The following is a 21458-nucleotide window of genomic DNA, read 5'->3' as shown; positions in this document are numbered from 1 at the left end:
GGAAGTGAGACTAGAAAGAGTTAGAAGTTGTACATCCAATAAACAGCTCATAAATAGAATGGGAACATGTCCTGTTAAAGAAAGCAGGTGCAGTCATTCAAAGCTGCATTACACGCTATACCATGTTTTCACTATTAAAGTCAAGCGTAGCAGCAGTGGACCGTTACACATATCAGGAATATCATTTCAAAATCCTGAGCTGTAAAATACATATTCTTCACAAAGAACTGCAAAGTGTGTACATTTCATTTTAAAGTCACTGTCATATACTGCGAGTTGGTTTATAATCATTTTAAGAGCTGACCTGTTGATTATATAGTCATCATCTTTATATCCACCTAGAGAATGTGTTCTATATTTCACAAAGATATTCAAACTTCTTTTTGAAATGTGACCTAACAATGTCACTTTACTGTGGTGCTAAAGAGAAAGACAGCATATCAACAAACGCAGTTGCCATCATCTTCTGGACACCATAAATGTCTGTATGTAGGATCCAGCCAATAACTGATGAGACATTTCAGTGCCAAAACCTCTGTGGTGGCTGAATCAAGGAACTGACAGATACATTTTCATCCTATTCTCTGTGGGAAACAAATGTTTTAAATGACCTTTTAAATATATTGTGTAACAGAATGCAGCCTACTAACATGACAGGCATCGGTTGGGCAGCCCCAGGTCCAGTGACCTACCTTAAGGTCCACTTTAGTGTTGACAGCCTCGGATGTCTCCTCCTCAACGATGTCGGGCTCATACAGAGGCTGTCCTGGCTCTTGGGGGGGGGACATAGGGGGCACCTTCACTGCATGATTATTGGCAGTGGAGCCAATACCAAAGAAGTCAAGGATAACCACCCAGGTCTGCAGTGTGATCAGAACGTCCAGGCAGTTAAAGTCCACATCAACGCTTCGTCCCACTCTGCCGTAGCGTGTTTTGAACTCTGGGTGGTTCTGGTCGACCAGCAGCACATTGATATGAACTAGGGAGTCATCAAAATCTGGAGGGGGCTGAGGGGATGGTGTATGACGGGTAGGGGAGGGAGGTGGAGTGTTGGGACAGTCTATGTCTCTCTTGGATTTGCGAGGGGCAGCTGACGGGGTGCTGGGATGCCTCTGGTAGAGCTGAAAGACGTTCTGGGCCTCCTCCATGTGTGCAGGCAGTGAGCGGGGCATGTCTGGGTACAGCGCATTGGATGCTGATGGACAGCTTTGGGAAAGGTACTCCTTTGGGCTGAAGGTGGAGGGCTTGGGTGCTCCATGAGACACCATCAAATGTTTGTATTTAGACTCAGGGTTCTGCTCCAGGAGGTCCTCCATTAGCAGCGAGCGCAGAGCTAGCTGGACTGTTAGTAGATGAGGATGGTCTTTGGTGAAGTCTCCCTCCAGATCTCGGAAGCGCAGGCTGACCAAGCCCTGGGATCCCTGGGTCAGGTCAGCACTGAGCTGCACCTGCAGTTCTGCCACATGTAAGGTGACTTTGAACTGAGTAAAGGAGGAGTGATTAGCGGGTTTGTGAGACTGGAGAGGCAAAGGAGAGGAAAGTGACGAGTGGGAAAAGCTCATATAGGGAGGGTCCCTTGCAAACAGCCCTCCCTGGGGGTCAGGAAACCGGTGCGGTCTGGTGGAAGAAGGCGTTGGTGGAGGTGGTGTGGGCGGTTGGCTGGGTGTGACACGTTGCTCCTCAATCAAGGACAAATTGTCCAATGTCTGCAGTACTTGTTCATACACAGGCTTGCACAGGAACACCTATAACCAGAAAGTGAAGCATTGGTCAAATGAATACCAGTTAGTAACCCTATTTCAAACATGTTATTTAACAGCTCTGCACTCAAGCATAAAGGTAAAGTCCCCTCTCTTATTTTCAAAAGGGAACTGGTACTTCATAGTTGAAGTTGACCATCATTTAAATTCTGCTAGTATTTGAACTGGGGACAGTTTTAATATGATGTATACCTGAACAGAGTTGACAAATTTGCCCTCGATTCGGAGAAGCCCTGTGCTCTTACAGGGCTCCTCTGCAGTGAGGAAGGTGAACTGGGTGTCTTCTTCAACTGGAACCTTCTCCACGGTGAACTGTATAGTGGTGTCTTTCAATATATGGAAAGCTGGTAAAGAAAACAAACATGTGGTCTTGTGTAAAAAGCTGCATCTAAAATATATGCTTATATTATTTGCATCTCCAAGCACATAGAATAGCATTCGGAACACACGTATGAATGAAATGGGTCAAATGTTTACCTTTTCCACGGTTGAGGGATTCAAAGAAGTCATGGCGTGTGAATTGTGGCTCATCATGATTCATACTTCCGTTGTGGGATGGTGACATGCTGCCAGCTCTGTGTGTCCTCTTCAATACCAAATGACTCATGTTGACTGAATACAGTCGGATATCCTTCACCAACACCTGTAGCTTCTCACTTTCAGAGTCTTGCCCGGTAACACAATTCTGAATTGTTATGCTTCCCAGATGACCAACCAACAGCTCAGGGTGTCCAGGTTTACGGGGAATGGAAACAACTGGTGATTCAATGCTAATATTAAGAGTCAGCTTCACCAAGAATGTGTCTAAGGTGGATTCAGGTTCCTCCATGGGAGGATCCTCCTCCTCCTCATATGGATAAGCCCAGCTCTGACTCTGAGTTCGAGTTCTCCGTGAGGGAGTCTCAAAGAGCGAAACCATACCGCTGTACTCTGCCGTCTTGGTGGCTAGAACTGTTGAAACTTTGGTGGCAGCGCTTTTCAGCATGGAGCGGAAATTGTCTTCAACCTCATTGGCAGACAGACTCAACTCCTTTAGGAACTTGGCTGAGTGGTTATAGTGCAAGGAGGCCATTTGAAGTTCCAAGGAACACTCCCCTTGTGATTTCTCCATTAGGCGGAAATGTAAAGCTTCTGAGGAAGAACCTTCTATGTCAGCAAGGAATGTTAATCCGCCAACATTGCAGGAGCTATCAGCACTACCAATGCTAACAACAAACTGGCTTCTGCCTCCTTCCTGGGTCAGGTCCACCAACTGCATGGACCCGAGTGACCCATTAATGTCCAAACGACTGCCCATGGACACATTGACCTTGGTGCCTGTGATGCTGGCAGTGGCAATCTTCAACCCTTTCTTCTCAGCAAACTGGGCAGTGCCAGTGGACACAGTCCGGAGTAGAAGCAGGTTAAGACGATGGATCTCCACAGTCAGCTCTTTGTTCTGGTCATATGTTGCCTGATATGTCCCTTCCTCTTCCTCACTGCAAGGCTGTGTTGTGTGTTGCTGTGCTGACGATGTCCAGGAGCTTTCTTCCTTAGGAAAAGACTTCTGGAGGAACTTGAGTAGCTCCACCATGGTCTCAGGGTTGAGAATGATGTCCAAGTTATTGACCTGCATGCTTGTCACCTGGAGGGAGCTGTCCAGGTTCATGGAGGGGCAGTCTGAGCTCACAAACTGGTACTCAAGCTTTATTAGGGCCTCCTGGTCTTTGAGAAAGGAACTGAAGGGGGAGATTCTATCAGTAGGCATACCAGAGGGTAACTCAGTATGATGGCACTGATGCCCGGGAGACCTGCCTTCAGACAACAATGGGGACGAAGGCTGGCTCTCCCGGAGACTGCCCGAGGGTATGTCAAAACTGAGATTTTTATGTGAAGCCACAAGGAGGTCGAAGTCTGAGCCATAGGTCTGTAAGGTGTCTACCAGCAGAAGACCATGGACAGTTAGGGAGACTTCAGCATCATAAGGCCGCTTGACAAATTTAGCATTTGTGCCAAATACCTTGAGAACAGATATGTAGCGGCCATCGCTTTCTACACCAAGCTGCATGTAGTTGATGTTGAATTCCGCTAAAAGTAGACGGGATTCCACCAGTACTTCCCGTGTGTGCTGCTCTAAAGTCATCACACTCTGGGTCAGGTTCTTGGCTGACCCTTGAAGCTTCCAGGAGCTGTCCTGCCTCTGAAAGATTTTGTCATGGCGGAGGGTAAGGGGATCAGGGGAATGTATATTTGGGCCCTTCTCTTGGCTTTTGTCTTCTTCACTGCTTAGCCTAGCCAGACAACTCCTAAGGGCGGTCATCTTCTCAAGGTTGATATGGACCTTTAGGTCTGGTAGAGTTCCTGACAACACAGCCCCAGGGAGCTGGGGGTCCGAGGTATAGCGCAGTCTCTGCTCAAGCTGGAGCAGCACATTAAACTTCTCCACCACGTGAGTAGGCCCCACCTCACTCTCTTGAAGATGTTTCCAGTTGTCCTTGAAGCGACCAACCATTATCTGCAGGTCCTTAAAGGACAAGGAGTACTTTTCATAAAGCTTTCTCCTGTAGGCCTGTGTACCTTCAGGGGATATGAAGCTGGGGAGTTCAGGGCTTTTGAGCTGTTCTTTCAAAGACATGTCTAGTTCAGATGGTGGAGACTCTGGTGGGGTAGCAAGGGGGGTCTGGTATTCATCTTCACTCATTTCTTCCGTTTCAGGTTGAGTCGTTTTTAAGCTGGCCTTTGTGTCATCTTAAAAAAAAAACATTACGAAAGGTATGAGCTGAGTTAGAAACCTCTTAAGGCAGAAGAATAAAGATAATGAGGTATATCATTTTCATTTTCTATTTGCTTAAATGGTTGCTTTGTTTTACCTTGAGAGTTTGTGAGGAGAATCCTGCCTAAATCAACAACAACTAGCATCGGGTCCTCTGACTGGAAGTCATCAGGGAAAATCACCTGGGGTGCACAGATGTCCAGTTTCATGGTCCAACGCTTGCCATTTTCCTACAAAGCAAAACTGTGGCTTTTAGAAATTATTCAACCTCCAATTATTTAAATTCATCCTTCAGTGAAACTCTTACAATAAACTCTCCCACAAGCAGCTGATCAATGGTCTGTCGAATCTCCGCTTTGGTCTGCATTTTCAGCTTGTTGTACTGCCTCCTGGCAGCTTCTGCCACTCTCAGCTCCAACTCCGACTGATAGCCAAAACCTGAGAATCAAAGAGAGATTTTTAAATGTAAGAATATTCTGGTTGTGAAGAAGTTGATGTACAGTACTTGGTAATGATGATATTCTATTAAAACATCTTTGACATGCTTTAAATGAATGCTTATCTTGGTATGTGCCGTTTGCTTTAAAAGAGCATAAAGTCGGTTATAACTGCCCTTGCTATTTAATCAATCTACAGTTTGTATTCTAAGAGTAACATTTGATTGTACCGAGTGATTTCCAGTGTGGATTATAAATGAGGTATCCTGCTTCGTCTGCCAACATCAGAAGATATTAAAACACAGCTGTTTTTGGACCATCATCTAATCAAGAACTTCATGAGCTGGTAACAAGCCTGATTCAGCTCAACAGCTGACATTGATTGATTGTTAGAATTGCATGTTGAATTCGACATAATTAATTACATTTTCATCAGTCCCTGACTTTTCCCTTCTTTAAATGTGTTGTTTGACCTCTGACACAGATTAGTAGAAGGGTATAAAAAGAATATTTGCATGTTAAAAATCTAAAACGTCTATAGATGTTTATGGAAATGTTGAAGATGCTTGTTTGTAATTGTATTTTCTATAAAACTACATGAGTTTATGTCTAAAATATGTAAAGTGCACCAGTCTTGGTAAATATGTTCTTAAGAAAATGCATGTTCTCCATAAAAGGGCAACACGTTCCAGTACTTACCTGAGGTATGAACTCTTCCTTTATAGAAGAACTCTGTCACTTTTTTGATTGCTTGCGGGTTGTAGATGATGTTCAGTGGACTGGTGTTCACTTCCAGTCTCCGCTCAAACTGACACCTTACAGGGTTTCGCTCATAAATCATTTCAAACACTGGTGATGATGAGCACTCTGCATTGCATCCTGAGGGCACACAAACAAAACCAACATTGGATCCTTTTGAAAGACAAACAGCTGCTGGGAGTACGCCACACTGCCACTACCAGAGAGGGTTACTCCCCCCGTCTTACGGAAGCCTAACAGCAGAATGAAATATACCCATAGATAAAAAATCAAGTATCACCTGCACCTAAATAAAGAATGTTGAGTAAACTACCTAGAATTTAGAAAGAAAACTGTTAAATAATGTATGGTTCACATTAAACATAGCTTTGATAAACCAACCCTAAAGGTATCATAAGTTGTCCCAATGTCACAAGCTCAGAGAAAGTATGATCTGTCATTAGGAATTGATAACATGAGATTAAATATAATCTTTTTAAAGAAAATGCTTACCAGAGGTACTGCTGGACTGGCCCGATGGCTGGTTAAGGGCAACAACAACTTTGTCCTACAACGAGTGACACGTTTGAACATCAGAACCTCACACAACATATTGTAGAAAATAACAGTTTTATCATAAAATGAGAAGCTAGAAATTCACATTTCCAAACGTTTCTTTACATTATAAACTCTCTGCCCATCCGTGTCCATCGCTGCTTACCGTTTTGGGAGACACCAGGACGGGGAAGATGGTGCCCTGAGTAGTCAGGTCTCTCAGGAAAAGCCCCCCCAGCTTCACAGACAGCAGGGAAGACTCAGAGCGAGGGAGGGACTCCAGGATCACCTTCACCCCTGTGGAGAGTTGGTTAAATCAAGGCAGCGGTAAACAGGAATCTGAATCTATTGAAACCGCTAGAAGACATAAACACTTTGAACTCTTTGGACACATGCTAATCTCTCAAAGAGGGGAGCTGATACTTAATGACCAATTATGAATTGGTCATCCCAAGTAAGTCAAAATAGCTTGAACAACACTTCTAATCTCGTTTCAATTATTAAATTGAGGTTGGATTACTCCTAACTCAGTTAGTTTTTGTAAAAGTCTTGGGGTTCACATATTTTTTCCATCCTACACTGTGAATGTTTGAACAATGATTTCAATATGGATAAGAACAAAATAATAATTTGTGTGCTATCAGTTAAAACAGATTGTGTTTGTTGATTATTGTAATTGAAGTGAATACCAGAGGCCTCATTTATAAAGCTTTGCGTAGGATTCACGTGGGAAGGTGGCGTACGTAGGACAAGCAAGTAAATACGCACACAAATATTCCGATTTATAAAACACTGCGTACGGCACGTCCTACGCCGGTTTCCCTTCACAATCAACTCGAAATGCGGTGCAGCTTTTGCGGGCTTCACGTAACGCCCATATTGCCTATAAATAGTCAAAGAAACGCCCCGTATTAATATTCATTCTGACTGACTGCATGAAGAAGATCGCAGGAAATGACGACAGAACAGCTAAAAAAGACATCTCACACCGTGTCAGATTCTGGTTCTTTTGGGGAGGTGGAGACAAATCACATTGTTTGGTGGATGCCGTTTGAACCAGAGTAGCAGCATGGAGGTCGGATCGTCACCAAAATAAATAAATAAGTGGTCCGAAAAAAGTTAATGACAAAAACAATACACATAGCCTTCCTCAGGCAGTGTGTTTGTGCCGGGGACAGGAGACCCCCCCTTGATGAGAGACTGTAAGTGGAGTCAATTCATGTTTATTTTTTTATTTGGTGGTTTGTGTTCCGGCTGTCGATCAGCTGTGCGCAGCGTCTCTACTGCAGCCTGTGTGTCTCAACCAACTCTATCCAACTCTATCCACCACTTAAATGAAATAAAACTAATGTGTTGTGTTATATCAGCTGCCAAATATATGGTGTTCTTAGCTTCCATACCTCCTGTGTTTTACGAGCGACTTATCAAGTCTTAGCAAACGGCATAAAACATGATTAAACGTGATAGTATATAAAACCATGCTCATATCTACAACCTATAGAAATGCAAAACGGCCTCAGTTTAGACGTAATGCTGTCCTCCTGCTTCCCGCATCATTTATGAGAAAACATTTCATAACATTAACACAACATATTCGAGGTGGTTTTAAATAACATATCCGTATTTATTTATTTCTCCAAGTTATGTTTTTGTGTGCACTGAGGAGTCTCAAACAGGCGTTTGTTTCATCATTTTAAGATTGGCTTTAATCAATGTTTGAAAATGAATTCTTCATATATGATAAATGAGAGGTAACATTTTGTTTATGGTATTATTTCCACACATTTCTCTCCATTCTTCCTTCTGCCAACGGTGTCGCAGTTTCTCGTCTCTCCCGTTGTTGTGCTTAGTGCGTACGCATGGGTTAGAGTTTGCGTGGAGGACCGCACGTTTTCCCGTCAAGTTGGTATTTTATAAATCGCAAAGATTGCTTAGAAACTGGCGTACGCCATCTTTTGAGCGTACGCACCGTTTATAAATGAGGCCGCTGACCATGTTTTGGGACACATTTATACATAAAAGCAGGTTATTCAAAAGGGTTCCCATAATTGTTCTTGCCACAGTATATACAAGTCTAGATTTTCATTGTTGATCCGTAGAAATCTTTAGCTTTATTGTCTCTTAAGTGAAATGTGTCTAAACTCTGCCGCTGTACCTGAAAATTCCAACTGGATGACCCCACTTTCGGTCAGAGAGCCCCCCCTCCTGTCCTGGTGGAAGAGCGTGACTCCGCCTTTCTCCAGTAAGAACTCCAGCCGTGCAAACAGGTGATCTCTCCTTGTGAACGTGTTCAGAGTGTGAGAGTCCTCCAACGGGTTGAACAGGTCTTCTGTCTCTGCTGGAGAATTATTATATGATCAGGGTCAGCGGACAGAACCACTAAAGATAGAAAACACAAACACTGACTCTTCATACACAAGTCTAAACCTAATGGAACTGGAGATACAAAGCTAGTCAAATCAACCCTGTGGTTGAACTTCCTCCAGATCTTATGGACAGACTGAAGAAGGCGCTACATGCTGTCAGTCAGCTGGTCAGACAGGGGGAGTCTCACCCAGAATGTCCCAGGAGGACGGACTGGGCTGGAGGTCCTCAGGCCTCTCTGGGTCCTGGTACTCTCCATACCAGCCTCCCCAGCCCGGGAACCATGACTGCAGGTACTGGATCATTCCTGAGCTCCCACTCTTGGGGATGGATGTGGGGGGTTCACAGAGCGTGGGGTCACTGCTGGGCTCGCGCACATTCTGGAAGAGAATACAGCAGGCTGAAACTAGAACATCACCATATTTAGGGCATCAGAGAGAGACTGTTGGTTGATTGCTGTGTGTGTCCAGAGACTCATTGCTCACTTGGCTTCCACGATTTGGATTTTCTTTGTAAAAACTATAAATAATACAGTTTAGGATATATGTTCCTTATTCAAAAATGTAATTGTATCTTCATAAAAGAATCAGAGAAAATACTATTCTATACTGTGTGCCTGTTATAGGAAGTCAACCATTTGTTTACAACCTAACATTGTGTATTTATTTATAAAAAAACTATCGATTCAGAATCTTCTCACAACAATGTTAAGGTGTGTGTAATATAGCAGCACACAGAGAGAGCCGACCCTGCCTCCCTCTGAGCACGAGCTTGTCCTCTGGGAGTTCAGTATAAACTAGCCAGAAGGGGATTTGTCTTACTAGAAAAAAAGCCCCTTAAAAGGGTTTGAATTTGTTGTGTTTGTTATACAGTAATAAATAAGTATAAGAATGATCTAAACCTACCTCTGCGATTTCTTCCTGCTTTCGAAACCAGTCATGAACTATTTCTCGGAGACTCTGCAGCTCCTCTAGTGTCTGCTCCTCTTCCACTCGCTGCAGCTCGCTCTTCAGATGAACACAAACAGTGCATATGAACAAATCATTTGTTCCAAATGACATAATCATTTTAAAATACTTGATTGGTTGTGCATCACAGGATGTGAAAAAAAACTAAAACATATTTGAATGTGTGCCTATTTATAGACTCCCCTCCAAAACTATTAGAACAGCCAGGCTAATTCCTTTATTTGTGCTATACACTGAAAACAATAAAACAATTGGGTTTGACATCAAAAGATGAATATGAGACAAATGGTCAGTATTTCAGCTTTTAATTCCAAGTATTTACATCTAGATCTGTTAAACAAGTGAGAAGATAGCACCTTTTGTTTAAACCCACCCATTTTCTAAGTGAGCAAAAGTATAGGACCATGTGACTGAGGAGTGTCCTGTTACTTTGATTATTCAAACAATAAATAGCACTGCATGTCTGCTCTCAGTTTGAGCTTTTGCCTGAGCAGACTGCCTTTATAGTTCAAACGGTGTAACCAACATGAAGACCAGAGAGCTGCCTATGGGAGAAAATGCTTCCGGTGCCTTGCTCAAGGGCACCACGGCAGGGCCCAGGAGGTGAACTGGGACCTCTCCAAGTACCAGGCCACACTCCATATTTAGGTCTGTTCGGGGACTTGAACCGGCGACCCAACGGCTCGGACGGATCTGCTCATGATTCCAACACACAAGCTCATCTGTGAAACATGGTGGAGGTGATGTCATGGCTTGGGCTTGCATGGCTTCTTCTGGACGGGCTCATTGATCTTCATTGATGATGCAACACATGATGGTAGCAGCTAAATGAACTCAGAAGTCTACGGAGACATTTTGTCTGCACATTTAAAGAGAGATGCAACCAAACTGATCGGGGGATCCTTCATCGTGCAGCCAGACAACGACCAAAACACACTGCCAAAACCACCCAGGAGTTTATCAGGGAAAGCAGTGGAAGGTCTGGCCAAGTCAATCTCCAGACTGAAACCCTGTTGAGCGTGCATGTGACCTGCTAACGAGAGACTGAAGGGAGAAACCCCCGAAGCAAACAGCAACTGAAAGAGACTCGGTGAAAGCCTGGAAGAGCATCACAAAGAAGAAAGCAAAGGTTTGGTGATGTCAAAGGGTCGCAGGCTTGATGCAGTTATGCAAGCAAAGGATTTGAAACTAAATATGAATTATTATTCACTTTTCACACTTTTTTAAGTCTGTGCTGTATCTTTAAAAACAATGCTATCTTCTAGCAGTGGCTCAGTAGTCCGGCAGTGTCTCAGTCAGTAGGGGCTTGGACCGTGAGCTGCAGGGTTGCCGGTTCAAGTCCCGGAACAGACTTAAAGTATGGAGTGTGGACTGCTACTTGGAGAGGTCCCAGTTCACATCCTGCCCAGCCGTGGTGCCCTTGAGCAAGGCACCGGACAACATACTATAGTTTATTTTACTTTTATAGTTTTTTATGATATTTCAGTTGACCAGCTCGACTGCGCTAGAATTTGAAAATACACCGCCGGAAAAAATCTGCCCCTTCCTCACAGAGCCCCTCCTCCAACACACACGAACGCACACATGACCAATGAGGGCACGAGATAAGTTTGTGCCCAGATGGAAGGCTGACAGGCAGGTAGGCCATCCAGTTAGCCGGGCCGGCTCAGATGATTGGTCGTGCTTTTTACAGCGCCACGTCTTCCACAGGTGAAATTTTTTTTATGGATTTGTTGTCAAAGCACTTAATATATCCATTGCTATCGGGATGTTAAGAGCATTCCATGGAATATAACAAAAAGTGTATCTGAAATAAATGACATGCCCCACCTTTAAGCAAAGTACACAGCTTTTAACTTCTTCTATTCTTTGATTACTAGCCTTTACCATGTGGAATGAAGCGTGATTGAGCATGAAAACTGAGTAGTTAAAATGATGTACTCTTACATATCAATTCATTATTGCAAAGCATTGATTTTACACATGAGTTGATCACTTTAAACACTCAGCATTTACACCAGCATCATTAGTTCGATGATTTGCCATCAAAGCGTAATTCATGAGCAATAAATTAACATCATCGTTTTTTGATACAGCAGGTTCATGTGTAGGTGTTGTACCTCCTCTGGAGGACTCAGTGGGACTTCTTTGAGCCTCCTGAAGTACAGGCTTGTGTAGGTCTGAGCGTCTCGGGCCCGCCGCAGAGCGAAGTCCCAGCTGCCCCTGCGCCGCTGCTCCCGTATCTCACTCAGGTTGGCCTGGATGGCAAACATCCACCACTGCCGGCAACTGCAGGAGAAACCAGGTCAAAGGATCGAACGGGGGTGCACGCCGCATACACACAGTTTCAAATGTAAAGTGAACAAAGTGAACTGTTTGCTGAACTGTTTGCTCCTATTTAGAAACATTGTTGGGAACGTACTTTCTCCGAAATGGGCACCTTGGTCTCCACTTTGGTAAGCATCTCTGTCTCCCGACGGTTCCAGTCTCCTTAAGAGAATGACAATGATCTGCTGGTATTGGGACCGGTACACACACACACACACACACACACACACACAACACACACACACCACACACACACACACACACCACACACACACACACACACACACACAACACACACACAGCACACACACACACACACATTCACACACACACACAACACACACACAACACCACACACTCACACACACACACACACACAACAAACACACACACACCACACACACACACACACACACACAACACACAACACAACACACACACCACACACACACACACACCACACAAAACACACCACAACACACAAACACACAAACACACACACACAACACACACACACACACACACACAACACACACACCACACACACAAACACACACACACACACCACACACACACCACACACACCACACACACACACACACACACACACCACACACACACACACACACACACACACACACCACACACACACACACACACACACACACACACACACCACACACACACACACACGAATGGCTTATTTAACAGAGCCCTGTAATGATACCTATAAAGTAATCTTATGTTGTTGATAAGAGAGTGTGTCAGGTGTTCACACAGACCTGTGACAGGCGCAAGGACATGGGCTCCAGCTGAACTAGGCCCTCGATGCGTGGCGTGTGTCGGGCCCTCAGAGGCTCCTTGGAAGTGTTTCTTCTGAGCAGCACGGAGGCACACACAGGTTCAAAGATGTACTGATGCGTGCGGCTCTGCATACACCGGGTCATCGCATCCTAAACCGTCACAAACAATCAGACATCTGAAACTTCACCTCCTTAACCCGCTCCCTACAGAGGTGGTGTGACAGGCAGGTGACACATGTTGTAAATCTGTGGGACGGATAAAGGTATTCTGATTCTGATGTCTGACAGCGCAAGGGTTCCAACAAGCAGATTTGACTATGTGATTCAAAATGTAAGAAGAAAGTAAATTACTATCATTTATTGCTGTGTGTGAGTTGTGTGTGTTTATGCGGTGTGCACTTCAGATTGGTCAGGTATGAGTAAGGATGAACCTTGTATAAAGAACTGTGATACTGTGTTCCCAGGGTCTGACCTGGATCTGGTTTGCGGGCAGCTTCCCCAGCATTTCACTCTCTGTGTCCCAGTACACGCTGAAGTCTTGTATCTCCAGCTGCTTCTGCCGGAGCTGCTTCTGGACCTGGAAAGAAAATAAACCCCCAGTAAAGCTCACATGTGGTAGACCAGGATCAACTACAAAAATATGTACGACACATGTAATTCATCAATAGAAGATACCAAGTTATCACTACAAGAAAAACTTCTTTAGTGAATGCAATATTTGACCTTTTTAAGATGTTGGTTACACATAAATTATGACTAATTCTAGCACCTTTATTTATTTGATCTCATCCAATAAAAGCCTGATGATAATGCAGTCTGACATCTGGTTGTAGAATAAAATACATTCTGGGCATATAGTGCATTGTCTAAATGACAGAGCAGGGCTTATCGTGTTGTATTTATTAATGACTCCTAGGTGTGTGCGGGGCTAACTTGAATCTTTAAATGGTGGATGCGGCAACATGTGGAAGGAAAATATGTTGTTTCTGAAAGAAAGAACCCAAACAAATATGAAGCACAATATTTGGTTAGATTTAAATGTTGTGGATCATTTTTCAGTAAAAATGTACTCCTGGATTTTATAACTCTCTTTACCTGACATTGTGCACAATTAGCAGCTTGGTATGCGTAAGAGAGGGCCTCCCGGGAAACACTCACCGTCTCTTTGGAGGGGTTCTGGGCAGAAACGTTGTTGATGCAAACCCCAAAGGCAAAGGGTTTCTCTGGGTTGGAGAAGTCATCCTCAAATCTGAGATGCACATCTTGGATGTTCAGCTACGAAGAGAAGTGAGAAATGAAAGGTCAGTGTGTAACAACTACCTGATTACTTTGACCCACTGCAGGTCAGGAAGGCAGCATGGACATGTGGAAGTATTGTATGATGTATTCAGGTATTCTTCTTACTTCTTTTAGTTGCAGTAAGTATTTTAGGTACACCAAGCTTAAAGGACAAGTCTTAAAACAATTGGAAGTTGCCCTAATGAGCCCTGAACCGGGGTGCACTTACTGTAACAATCCTAAAAGTGTCCTCCCTCCCCATGTTAGTGATGGGGTACATTTACTCAAGTACTGAACTTAAGTACAATTTTGAGGTACTTGTACTTTACTTGAGTATTTTAGGTTACGTTGTACTTCTACCCTACTACAATTCAGAGGTAAATATTTTACCTTACGTACATTTTCAGATATAGATTAATGATAAACAATATAATAACACTTAAATACAGTAAATTCACAAGCTACCCTGCAGTAAATACAATAATTATAATATGTTCCACCTTTACAAGCTTGATAAACACATTAATACATCAAAGATTATAATGACAACATATGATGGGCCAATCGTCATAGGGGGTACTTTTACTTTTGGTACTTTAGGTATATTTACATGCCAATACTTTTACTTGAGTAATCATTTGAATGCAGGACTTTTACTTGTAACAGAGTATTCCTACACTCTGGTACTTCTACTTTTACAAGTACAAGATCTGAGTACTTCTCCCACCTCTGATAGGGGCTAAAATCCACATATTTTGACCCCCCCCCCCTCCCCCATATATTCCAAAGTTTCTTTAGTGTATCATTTGGAACACTCCATTGACAAACAACTATTCAGTGTACCACCGTCATGCACTGGACTGGGGTGTGGTTTGAGCTCATGCAGAGATGATACGTATTGTTTCTGATACACACAGTAATGTTGAATGGCTTACCTCAATGTTTTCCACAATCCTGGTGACCGCTGAGGCGGTGGCAGAGTACCAGTACGACTCTCCTCTCTGCTCACACTCACTCTGCAGGGGGTTACAAGTCAACATGTAAAGAGGTGAGTAGACATCAGGATTGTCATTCCTGCACAACCCTCAGAATTCTGCACATATTTTATTTTATTATATATTATTTGTACGGTTATACCTATATTTCATCCATATTCAGTGTAAATGTTGCTATATTTTAATGTTATTATAGTTTTCTTAAAATCGTTTTATTTTGATGAATGTATGCACCAAAAACACCAAGACTAATCCCTTGTATGTGTGTGTTAAGATAATAAAACCTGTTTCTGAGCAGATGCATGACACAATACAAGGAGGCAGCAAACACACTACATTATTACATGTCCTCGTCCCATTCACTGTAGATAAGGCACTCTGTTTAACACTTCAGAAGTGAGAGGAATCTGATACCAGTGCTTTCTTTGTCTCAGATTTTTTAAACTTTAGAAATAATAATTTAGGTCCACTACTTTGGTTATGTTTTGTTTTTTTATTGTACAGGCTAGAGACACAAAACATGGATATAACGATAACAAAAATAGGAGACATTCCTATCTCAGACAAAAAAACTAAATACAGTCAGTAGGTCATTTCCACATTTCATTAAAAGAAAAAGAGGTTGACAGTCCAATATCATCAAACGCACATACCACAACATGGCAAGCATACTTATATTTATTGTTCCTTTGTATCCCACTCTTCACTAGAGCTGGTTGTTTCCCATGTCATGGTGTGTTGAGCCACCCTTTGATTCTTTGTGGCAATCATCCTTTCCAAAATAAATTGTGTTTTTAATCTACTTTTCACACACCTTAAATTCAGATGTTTCCTTGATTGAGTTTTAAAAATAAGTATTTAGTATTCATCAACTGTGTATTGTCCTCATCCAAAAGCTCAAACAAAACACCAAAGGGAGTAAATGCAAAATCAATATAAAGTGTCTTAAGCCAATTTTGAATCTCAGTCCACAGTCTTGCAACGTATGGACAATAAACAAATAAATGCATCTGGTCTTCCTCTTCCTCCTCACAGAATCTACAAAGTGGTGACGGTTCGATATTAAAAGTGTTGAGTTGTTTTCTTGTAGCGGTAATCTTGTAAAAGATCTTCAGTTGGAAGATTCTTGAATAGGAATCAATTGTTGTTTTGTATATGGTTCTAAAAGATGGTTGTCAGAATGTTACATTCTTCTTCCCAGAAAGAACAGACCGCGTGAGGAAAAGCAGTGCTCTGTAAACAGTGATTATACATTATTTTATTTATTTTCATTTTTGATAGCCATTTCTGACTTCTTGTATGAGGTGTACAGACCTGTTGTCGGTTTCCATCTTTTTTTAATGTACGTTTCCAGTTAGTTGGAGTAGCTGAAAGCAGCTGGTTAAAGTGAAGGAAATCACATATCTGACCATCCAGCGAAAACACTGATATGAAATTAAATTACCTGAGCTATCTAGTTAATCATTCATACAAATAATTCCTTTTCTCAGGAGACTTTCCCATAATAGTGGTTTCCCATCTATTCAAACTTCTGAGTTCAACCATATGAATTGATTTTGGATTTCTTCTGGTGTGTCTGGGGTAATACTGGAAACTCAACCAAGCCTTCAATGCATCTCTAACAAATGGTGAGCTTTCTACTAGTATTCCTTTGAATAACCATTCACAGTGGTGAGGTTTTCAATTGGAAAAGGGAAACAGTTTACAGTCAAAATATAAATGCCCCGAAAAATAAGTTCTGACTTGTTCTCCAAAGACTATCATGGTAAATCTTATGAATCCAAGATGCTTTGAAGGATGAATTCATTGCTGCAACATTTTTTAAGTTTAGTCCACCATTTTCAAGTGTATTATATATGTATTGCCTTTTCATCTTGTCAGGCTTAAACGTAAACATTCGTTGTTCAAAGCTTTTAAAGCTTGAAATATGTGCCTCTTAAATGTTCCTATTGTCATAATACAGCGCTTATCGCAGCAAAGTAGTGTCATTGGTCTCCAAAGCTTCATATAAACAGGACTCTTGTAATGCCCCTCTGGGTCTTGCTTCAGCAACAATGTGATGATGCCCTCTTTCCGTGTATCTGATCATATTCCTTGTGTAAAGGAGTAGTTAAAGGATGCCAATAGAGGTTCTCTCATTCCTGTGTAGAAGGTTTTATAAACCTCAACAGGTATACCGTCAATCCCTGGTGATTTACCAGGAGCCAAGGAATTCATAGCATCCAGTAACTCTTCTTCTAAAATGTTTGCCTCACAACTTAGTTTCTGATCTACTGACAGTATCTGATCATCATTCTTTTGAACAAATAACTCAATATTGGATCCTACAGGAGACTCTGGAGCCAGAGCATATAAGCTTTAAAATAATCCACCTCTCCAGCTAATATTTCCTGTGGAGATGTGAGTAAAGTACCATTTGGCGTATACAAGCTCATGGTTTTTTGGCAGAATTTCTTTGGTTGATTCTTAAAAAGTGAGCCTTACACTTTTCCCATCCATGTGGCACGGGATCTATAAATGATACCATTTACACGCTCAGAGTATACATGTTCCAGTTCTAGTTGTTTATTTTTGATCAAATAAGTTGTTTCTATACGTAACAATTGCTTTTCATCCAACGTTTTAGTCAATTCATTCACCTCCTATGAGTCTCTCCTCCTTTATCAAATATTGTTTTAGTTTCCATGACCCCATCTTAACAGCGTGTCCTCTAAAAACACACTTAAAGGCTTCCCAGACGTTGTGAGGGTCCCATGAATTATTATTCATTTGAAAAAAATCTTTGATTAGTTCTTTAGTTTTTTCAATAAAATCTGTATCATTTCAAAGTGATAGGTTGAACTTCCAACACCCCGCCCTTTGGGATATTCTGCTGTAATAACTTGCAGTGTTACGATGGCATGGTCAGATCTTAATCGCTCACCAATACTACATTTTAATACATTGTGAACCAGGGAAAAGGTGATAAGGAGGGGACGGGTGACGCAAATTGTTTGTTTGTCCGTTTCTTGCTTGGTAAAGTTGTTTTTTCCGCCGTTACACCCGATCGCAAATTCATCCCCTGTTAAAGTTTAGTTGTGAGCGCAAACAGAGATATTTAAAACACCATATCCTTCTTCTTTTCCTTCTTGTGGGGTTGAAGAGCTACCCAGCTTTTCACGCTGCCGCCATCTTTAAAGGTATTTTGGTAAAAATGTGTTGGTGTAAAGTGACACGTACATACAGCGCAAAAAAGTTATACGTTGCACAAGTGAATCTATTGTAGGGTCACACCTTAGAAGTTTTTTTTGTATACCTTCACTTAGGGGAGAAAAACAAGAGCACCTTTAATGATGTATAACGTAGATCCACCTACTTTGAATTTGTCCTCCAGGGCTTTGAGGAGGCGTGTTTTGCGCTCCCTCTCCTCCTCTCTCTCCTTCTCTCCGTCGTATTCCTGCAGCTGAATGGGGCCAATGATGAGGTTGAGCTGGGACATGGAGATCACCCATGGGTCACTGTGAGGCCGGTAGAAAGGGATCTGCAGAGTAATCTTTCCAATGAAGCCTGGGGAAAGACAACATGATGCATGGATCCCACTGGAGGAAACATCCTGCATACGAGTATAGGTGTATGAGTGTTTGTGAAGCTGCTGCAGACGTTTTGGATCATCTCTAACCACGTGCTGTTAGAGTTAGACTGACATTTAAACAGCTCAAGTGGAGTATGTTAAACTATGCTCTTTGTCATTAGTTGAAGTTGAAGAAGTGCCAAAAAGATGTTGTGTTATATTATATACTTTGTTTATGTCTAAAAGCATATGAGTGCCCCAGAGGACCTGAACGATCAGTGTTCTGTTGATGAGGAGCACTGAGCCTGGGCTGCCCTCAGGCTCCAGTCGTTCAATGTTGAACAGACAGCCTTCACTAGAAGCTGGAAGTGTTTAGGTTTCTTCTTTTTTTTCTAAAAGGCATTGAACCCTTACGCCTCACTAGAGAATGTCTTTGATTTTGAGCATCATACATTATGTGTTATTCTGTACGTACACGTCCTGGCATGAGTGTGAGTTTTACAAGTTGAACCTCAGCTCCTTAACTCCCTGACTTCCTTTGCGACGCGCCACCCAAAATACCCTTGAACTCCTCTCATTTGAGAAGAGAAGCAGGCATTCACCGTCATTACATCAGAGCACACGTTAGCAGACATCAGAATCCTGACTCAGCTTACTATGATGGACAGAAGGCACTGACAGGCTCTATGAGATACTTGCAGTGCACATACAAGAAGTCTTCATCTCTTCAGTACAGGCAGGTTGACTCGTCTTTTCATACATTAGCCATCCGTAGGATTCATCTGACAATATCATTTGATGTACACATATTGTTGAGATTTTGTCCATTAAAAGTAAACATTTATTCACCAAATGTTGGCCACTATTATTTCTGGCGCAATATGAGACCCAGTAAATGTGTCCTGAACGTTAAGCTTGCTGCCGTTAAACTTCATCAACATGACCCAGCTAAACCAGCGATGTCTGCGGCTGACTGAAAAGTGGGTCTAAACTAAATACTGATCTTTGGGTGATGGCTATTTACCAGCCATATTGAAAACTGATGCCATGCCATGTTATTTTCAGTTGAGTAAAGTTGTTGTTCAGCACTGAGAATCATTACCTTACATAAACACATTTATCGAAGCACATGCACAGTTGATGTGTGGATAAGCTTTTGTCTTTCAGAGCACTCCCCTATTCCACTTTGGATATTGTTTTGATAGTTGTGTTTAAACGTTGTGTGGCTCACCTGCTTTTACTTCAAATGGAAGGTCAAACTCTCGGAGGGCATCTTTCCTCAGAGGGAGGTTCTCCAGCTCCACGGCCCCTGAGGAGCAACACCGTCACACACACTCAAATACCAACTGGGATTTACACAGTGACCAAGGGATTTTCCAATATAAAGGATCACACTTTAACAAATGTAACACAGTTCCTTACAAGGGCATAGACTCAGTTGCCATCATTAAATTGAGATGACACAAAGGATGAACATGGGCTACTGCTATCGACCAATGTCATCTGATTTGCAGATGACTTCATCGTGTTGCTTCAATTCTATCATGGCTAGATGTTGTTTTACTTTTTTGCAGCTGGACTCAGCACAGTAACCAGCTGCTTGTTGAGCTTGGGGTGGGCGGGGTCACATATTAAGAGGACAACCATCAGAGAAAAATACACTGTCTGTCTGTCTGTGGTACGCCAGGATGGGGTCAGAGGATTAGATTTGTGTATCCACTGGTGATTATACTAATTAGAGTTTTGACTCTGGTGGTCAGTCCGTACACTTACAGTATCATCAGTAGGTATTTAATAATGATTATGTTTCTCGTGATAGAGGTCTTTGTTACAGGCTGGTCCACAGAGTTGTATGATTACATTTGTGCTTATCCAATGATAATCGGCCCAGAATGTAACATGCTCATGTTCATCCTGGTATAGAACAATGTAGCATGGTTTGTAAAATAATCTGTTAGAACCTGAAGTAATGCATGTGTAATTACCTTTGAGAAGGGCGATGGAGAGCTGGTCTGTGTTCAGGTTGCTGACATATTTCCCCAGGTATGTGTTCAGCACCCAGGCCACCAGGCCTTCCAACATCCTGCAGGCTTCTCTGAAGTTCAATGTCTAACAAACATAGGAAACATGTCTTATTGATATATAGAAATACGATGGCTTCATAATGTCATGAGTGAAAACGGTATCTCCATTAGGCAATCTTCTCCTATATGGGTGAGCAAGCATCTGCAGCAAAGTCATGTCTAAAATCCAGACTTTTAAATATAGAATTACTCAAGTGTGACTACAAGAATGATTGAACTTTGATACATGTCATCATACAAGGCATAAGGCATGTGCTCCATAAACCTCCTGCTTGCCTCTGTTCCCTCCTCCTGTGAAGCTGACCCTCTGAGGGCTCAGCAGGGACGGGAGGTCCGAACGCTCAACAAGGCCACGCCATTTTCTGGGACGCCTTTTAGAGACATTTAAAGCGACAACGTACTCTCCAACGGGAATTTATTTTTGTATTATATTAACTAGCTAATTAAAGTGAAAGAAATGGAAGTACACCACACTCAAGCTTTCTGACGTCGTATCATCAATGACCAGTGTTGGGTGTAACGCGGTACAAAAGTAACGGAGTTACAGTAATATATTACTTTTTGCTGTAACGAAGTAATGTAACGCATTACTAATGACATTTGGGTAATATATTACCCGTTACAATGCTCAGTAACGCAGTTACAACACATTTTAACCCGAAATTAAATGGTGTTTTGTTTTTTAAGAATTCACAAATATCGCAAGACATTCCGACACCGGAGAAAAAATGTGCGGGTAGATTAATAAACCTGATGCATTGTTTACTATTGGGTTAAGATGGCGGGAGGAACTTTTGAGCGATGGGTGTTCTCACATTATTATCAGTTCATTAGAGAAAAAGATAA

At 42.3% G+C, this 21458-nt stretch overlaps 1 protein-coding gene across 1 annotated transcript in view; it reads right to left on the bottom strand.

Annotated features, from left to right (window-relative positions):
* vps13d (vacuolar protein sorting 13 homolog D) overlaps positions 1–21458 on the bottom strand; it is a 104030-nt gene that overhangs the window by 78729 nt on the left and 3843 nt on the right. The window contains exons 2-21 of the mRNA XM_034235920.1: positions 20514–20637; positions 19760–19837; positions 18334–18524; positions 14919–14999; positions 13864–13980; positions 13178–13282; positions 12683–12855; positions 11948–12097; positions 11695–11863; positions 9512–9613; positions 8797–8986; positions 8398–8580; positions 6409–6539; positions 6201–6255; positions 5649–5828; positions 4820–4950; positions 4610–4742; positions 2238–4487; positions 1953–2104; positions 693–1745 (exon numbers count right to left, since the gene is read on the bottom strand). Coding sequence (XP_034091811.1) covers positions 693–1745; positions 1953–2104; positions 2238–4487; positions 4610–4742; positions 4820–4950; positions 5649–5828; positions 6201–6255; positions 6409–6539; positions 8398–8580; positions 8797–8986; positions 9512–9613; positions 11695–11863; positions 11948–12097; positions 12683–12855; positions 13178–13282; positions 13864–13980; positions 14919–14999; positions 18334–18524; positions 19760–19837; positions 20514–20610 — 5721 coding nt within the window. The 5' untranslated portion in view covers positions 20611–20637. The remainder of the gene's footprint in view (positions 1–692; positions 1746–1952; positions 2105–2237; positions 4488–4609; positions 4743–4819; positions 4951–5648; positions 5829–6200; positions 6256–6408; positions 6540–8397; positions 8581–8796; positions 8987–9511; positions 9614–11694; positions 11864–11947; positions 12098–12682; positions 12856–13177; positions 13283–13863; positions 13981–14918; positions 15000–18333; positions 18525–19759; positions 19838–20513; positions 20638–21458) is intronic.

Source organism: Gymnodraco acuticeps, unplaced genomic scaffold (genome assembly GCF_902827175.1).
Source record: "Gymnodraco acuticeps unplaced genomic scaffold, fGymAcu1.1, whole genome shotgun sequence".
Lineage (NCBI taxonomy): Eukaryota > Metazoa > Chordata > Actinopteri > Perciformes > Bathydraconidae > Gymnodraco > Gymnodraco acuticeps.
This window is presented reverse-complemented; position numbering and strand designations above follow the sequence as displayed.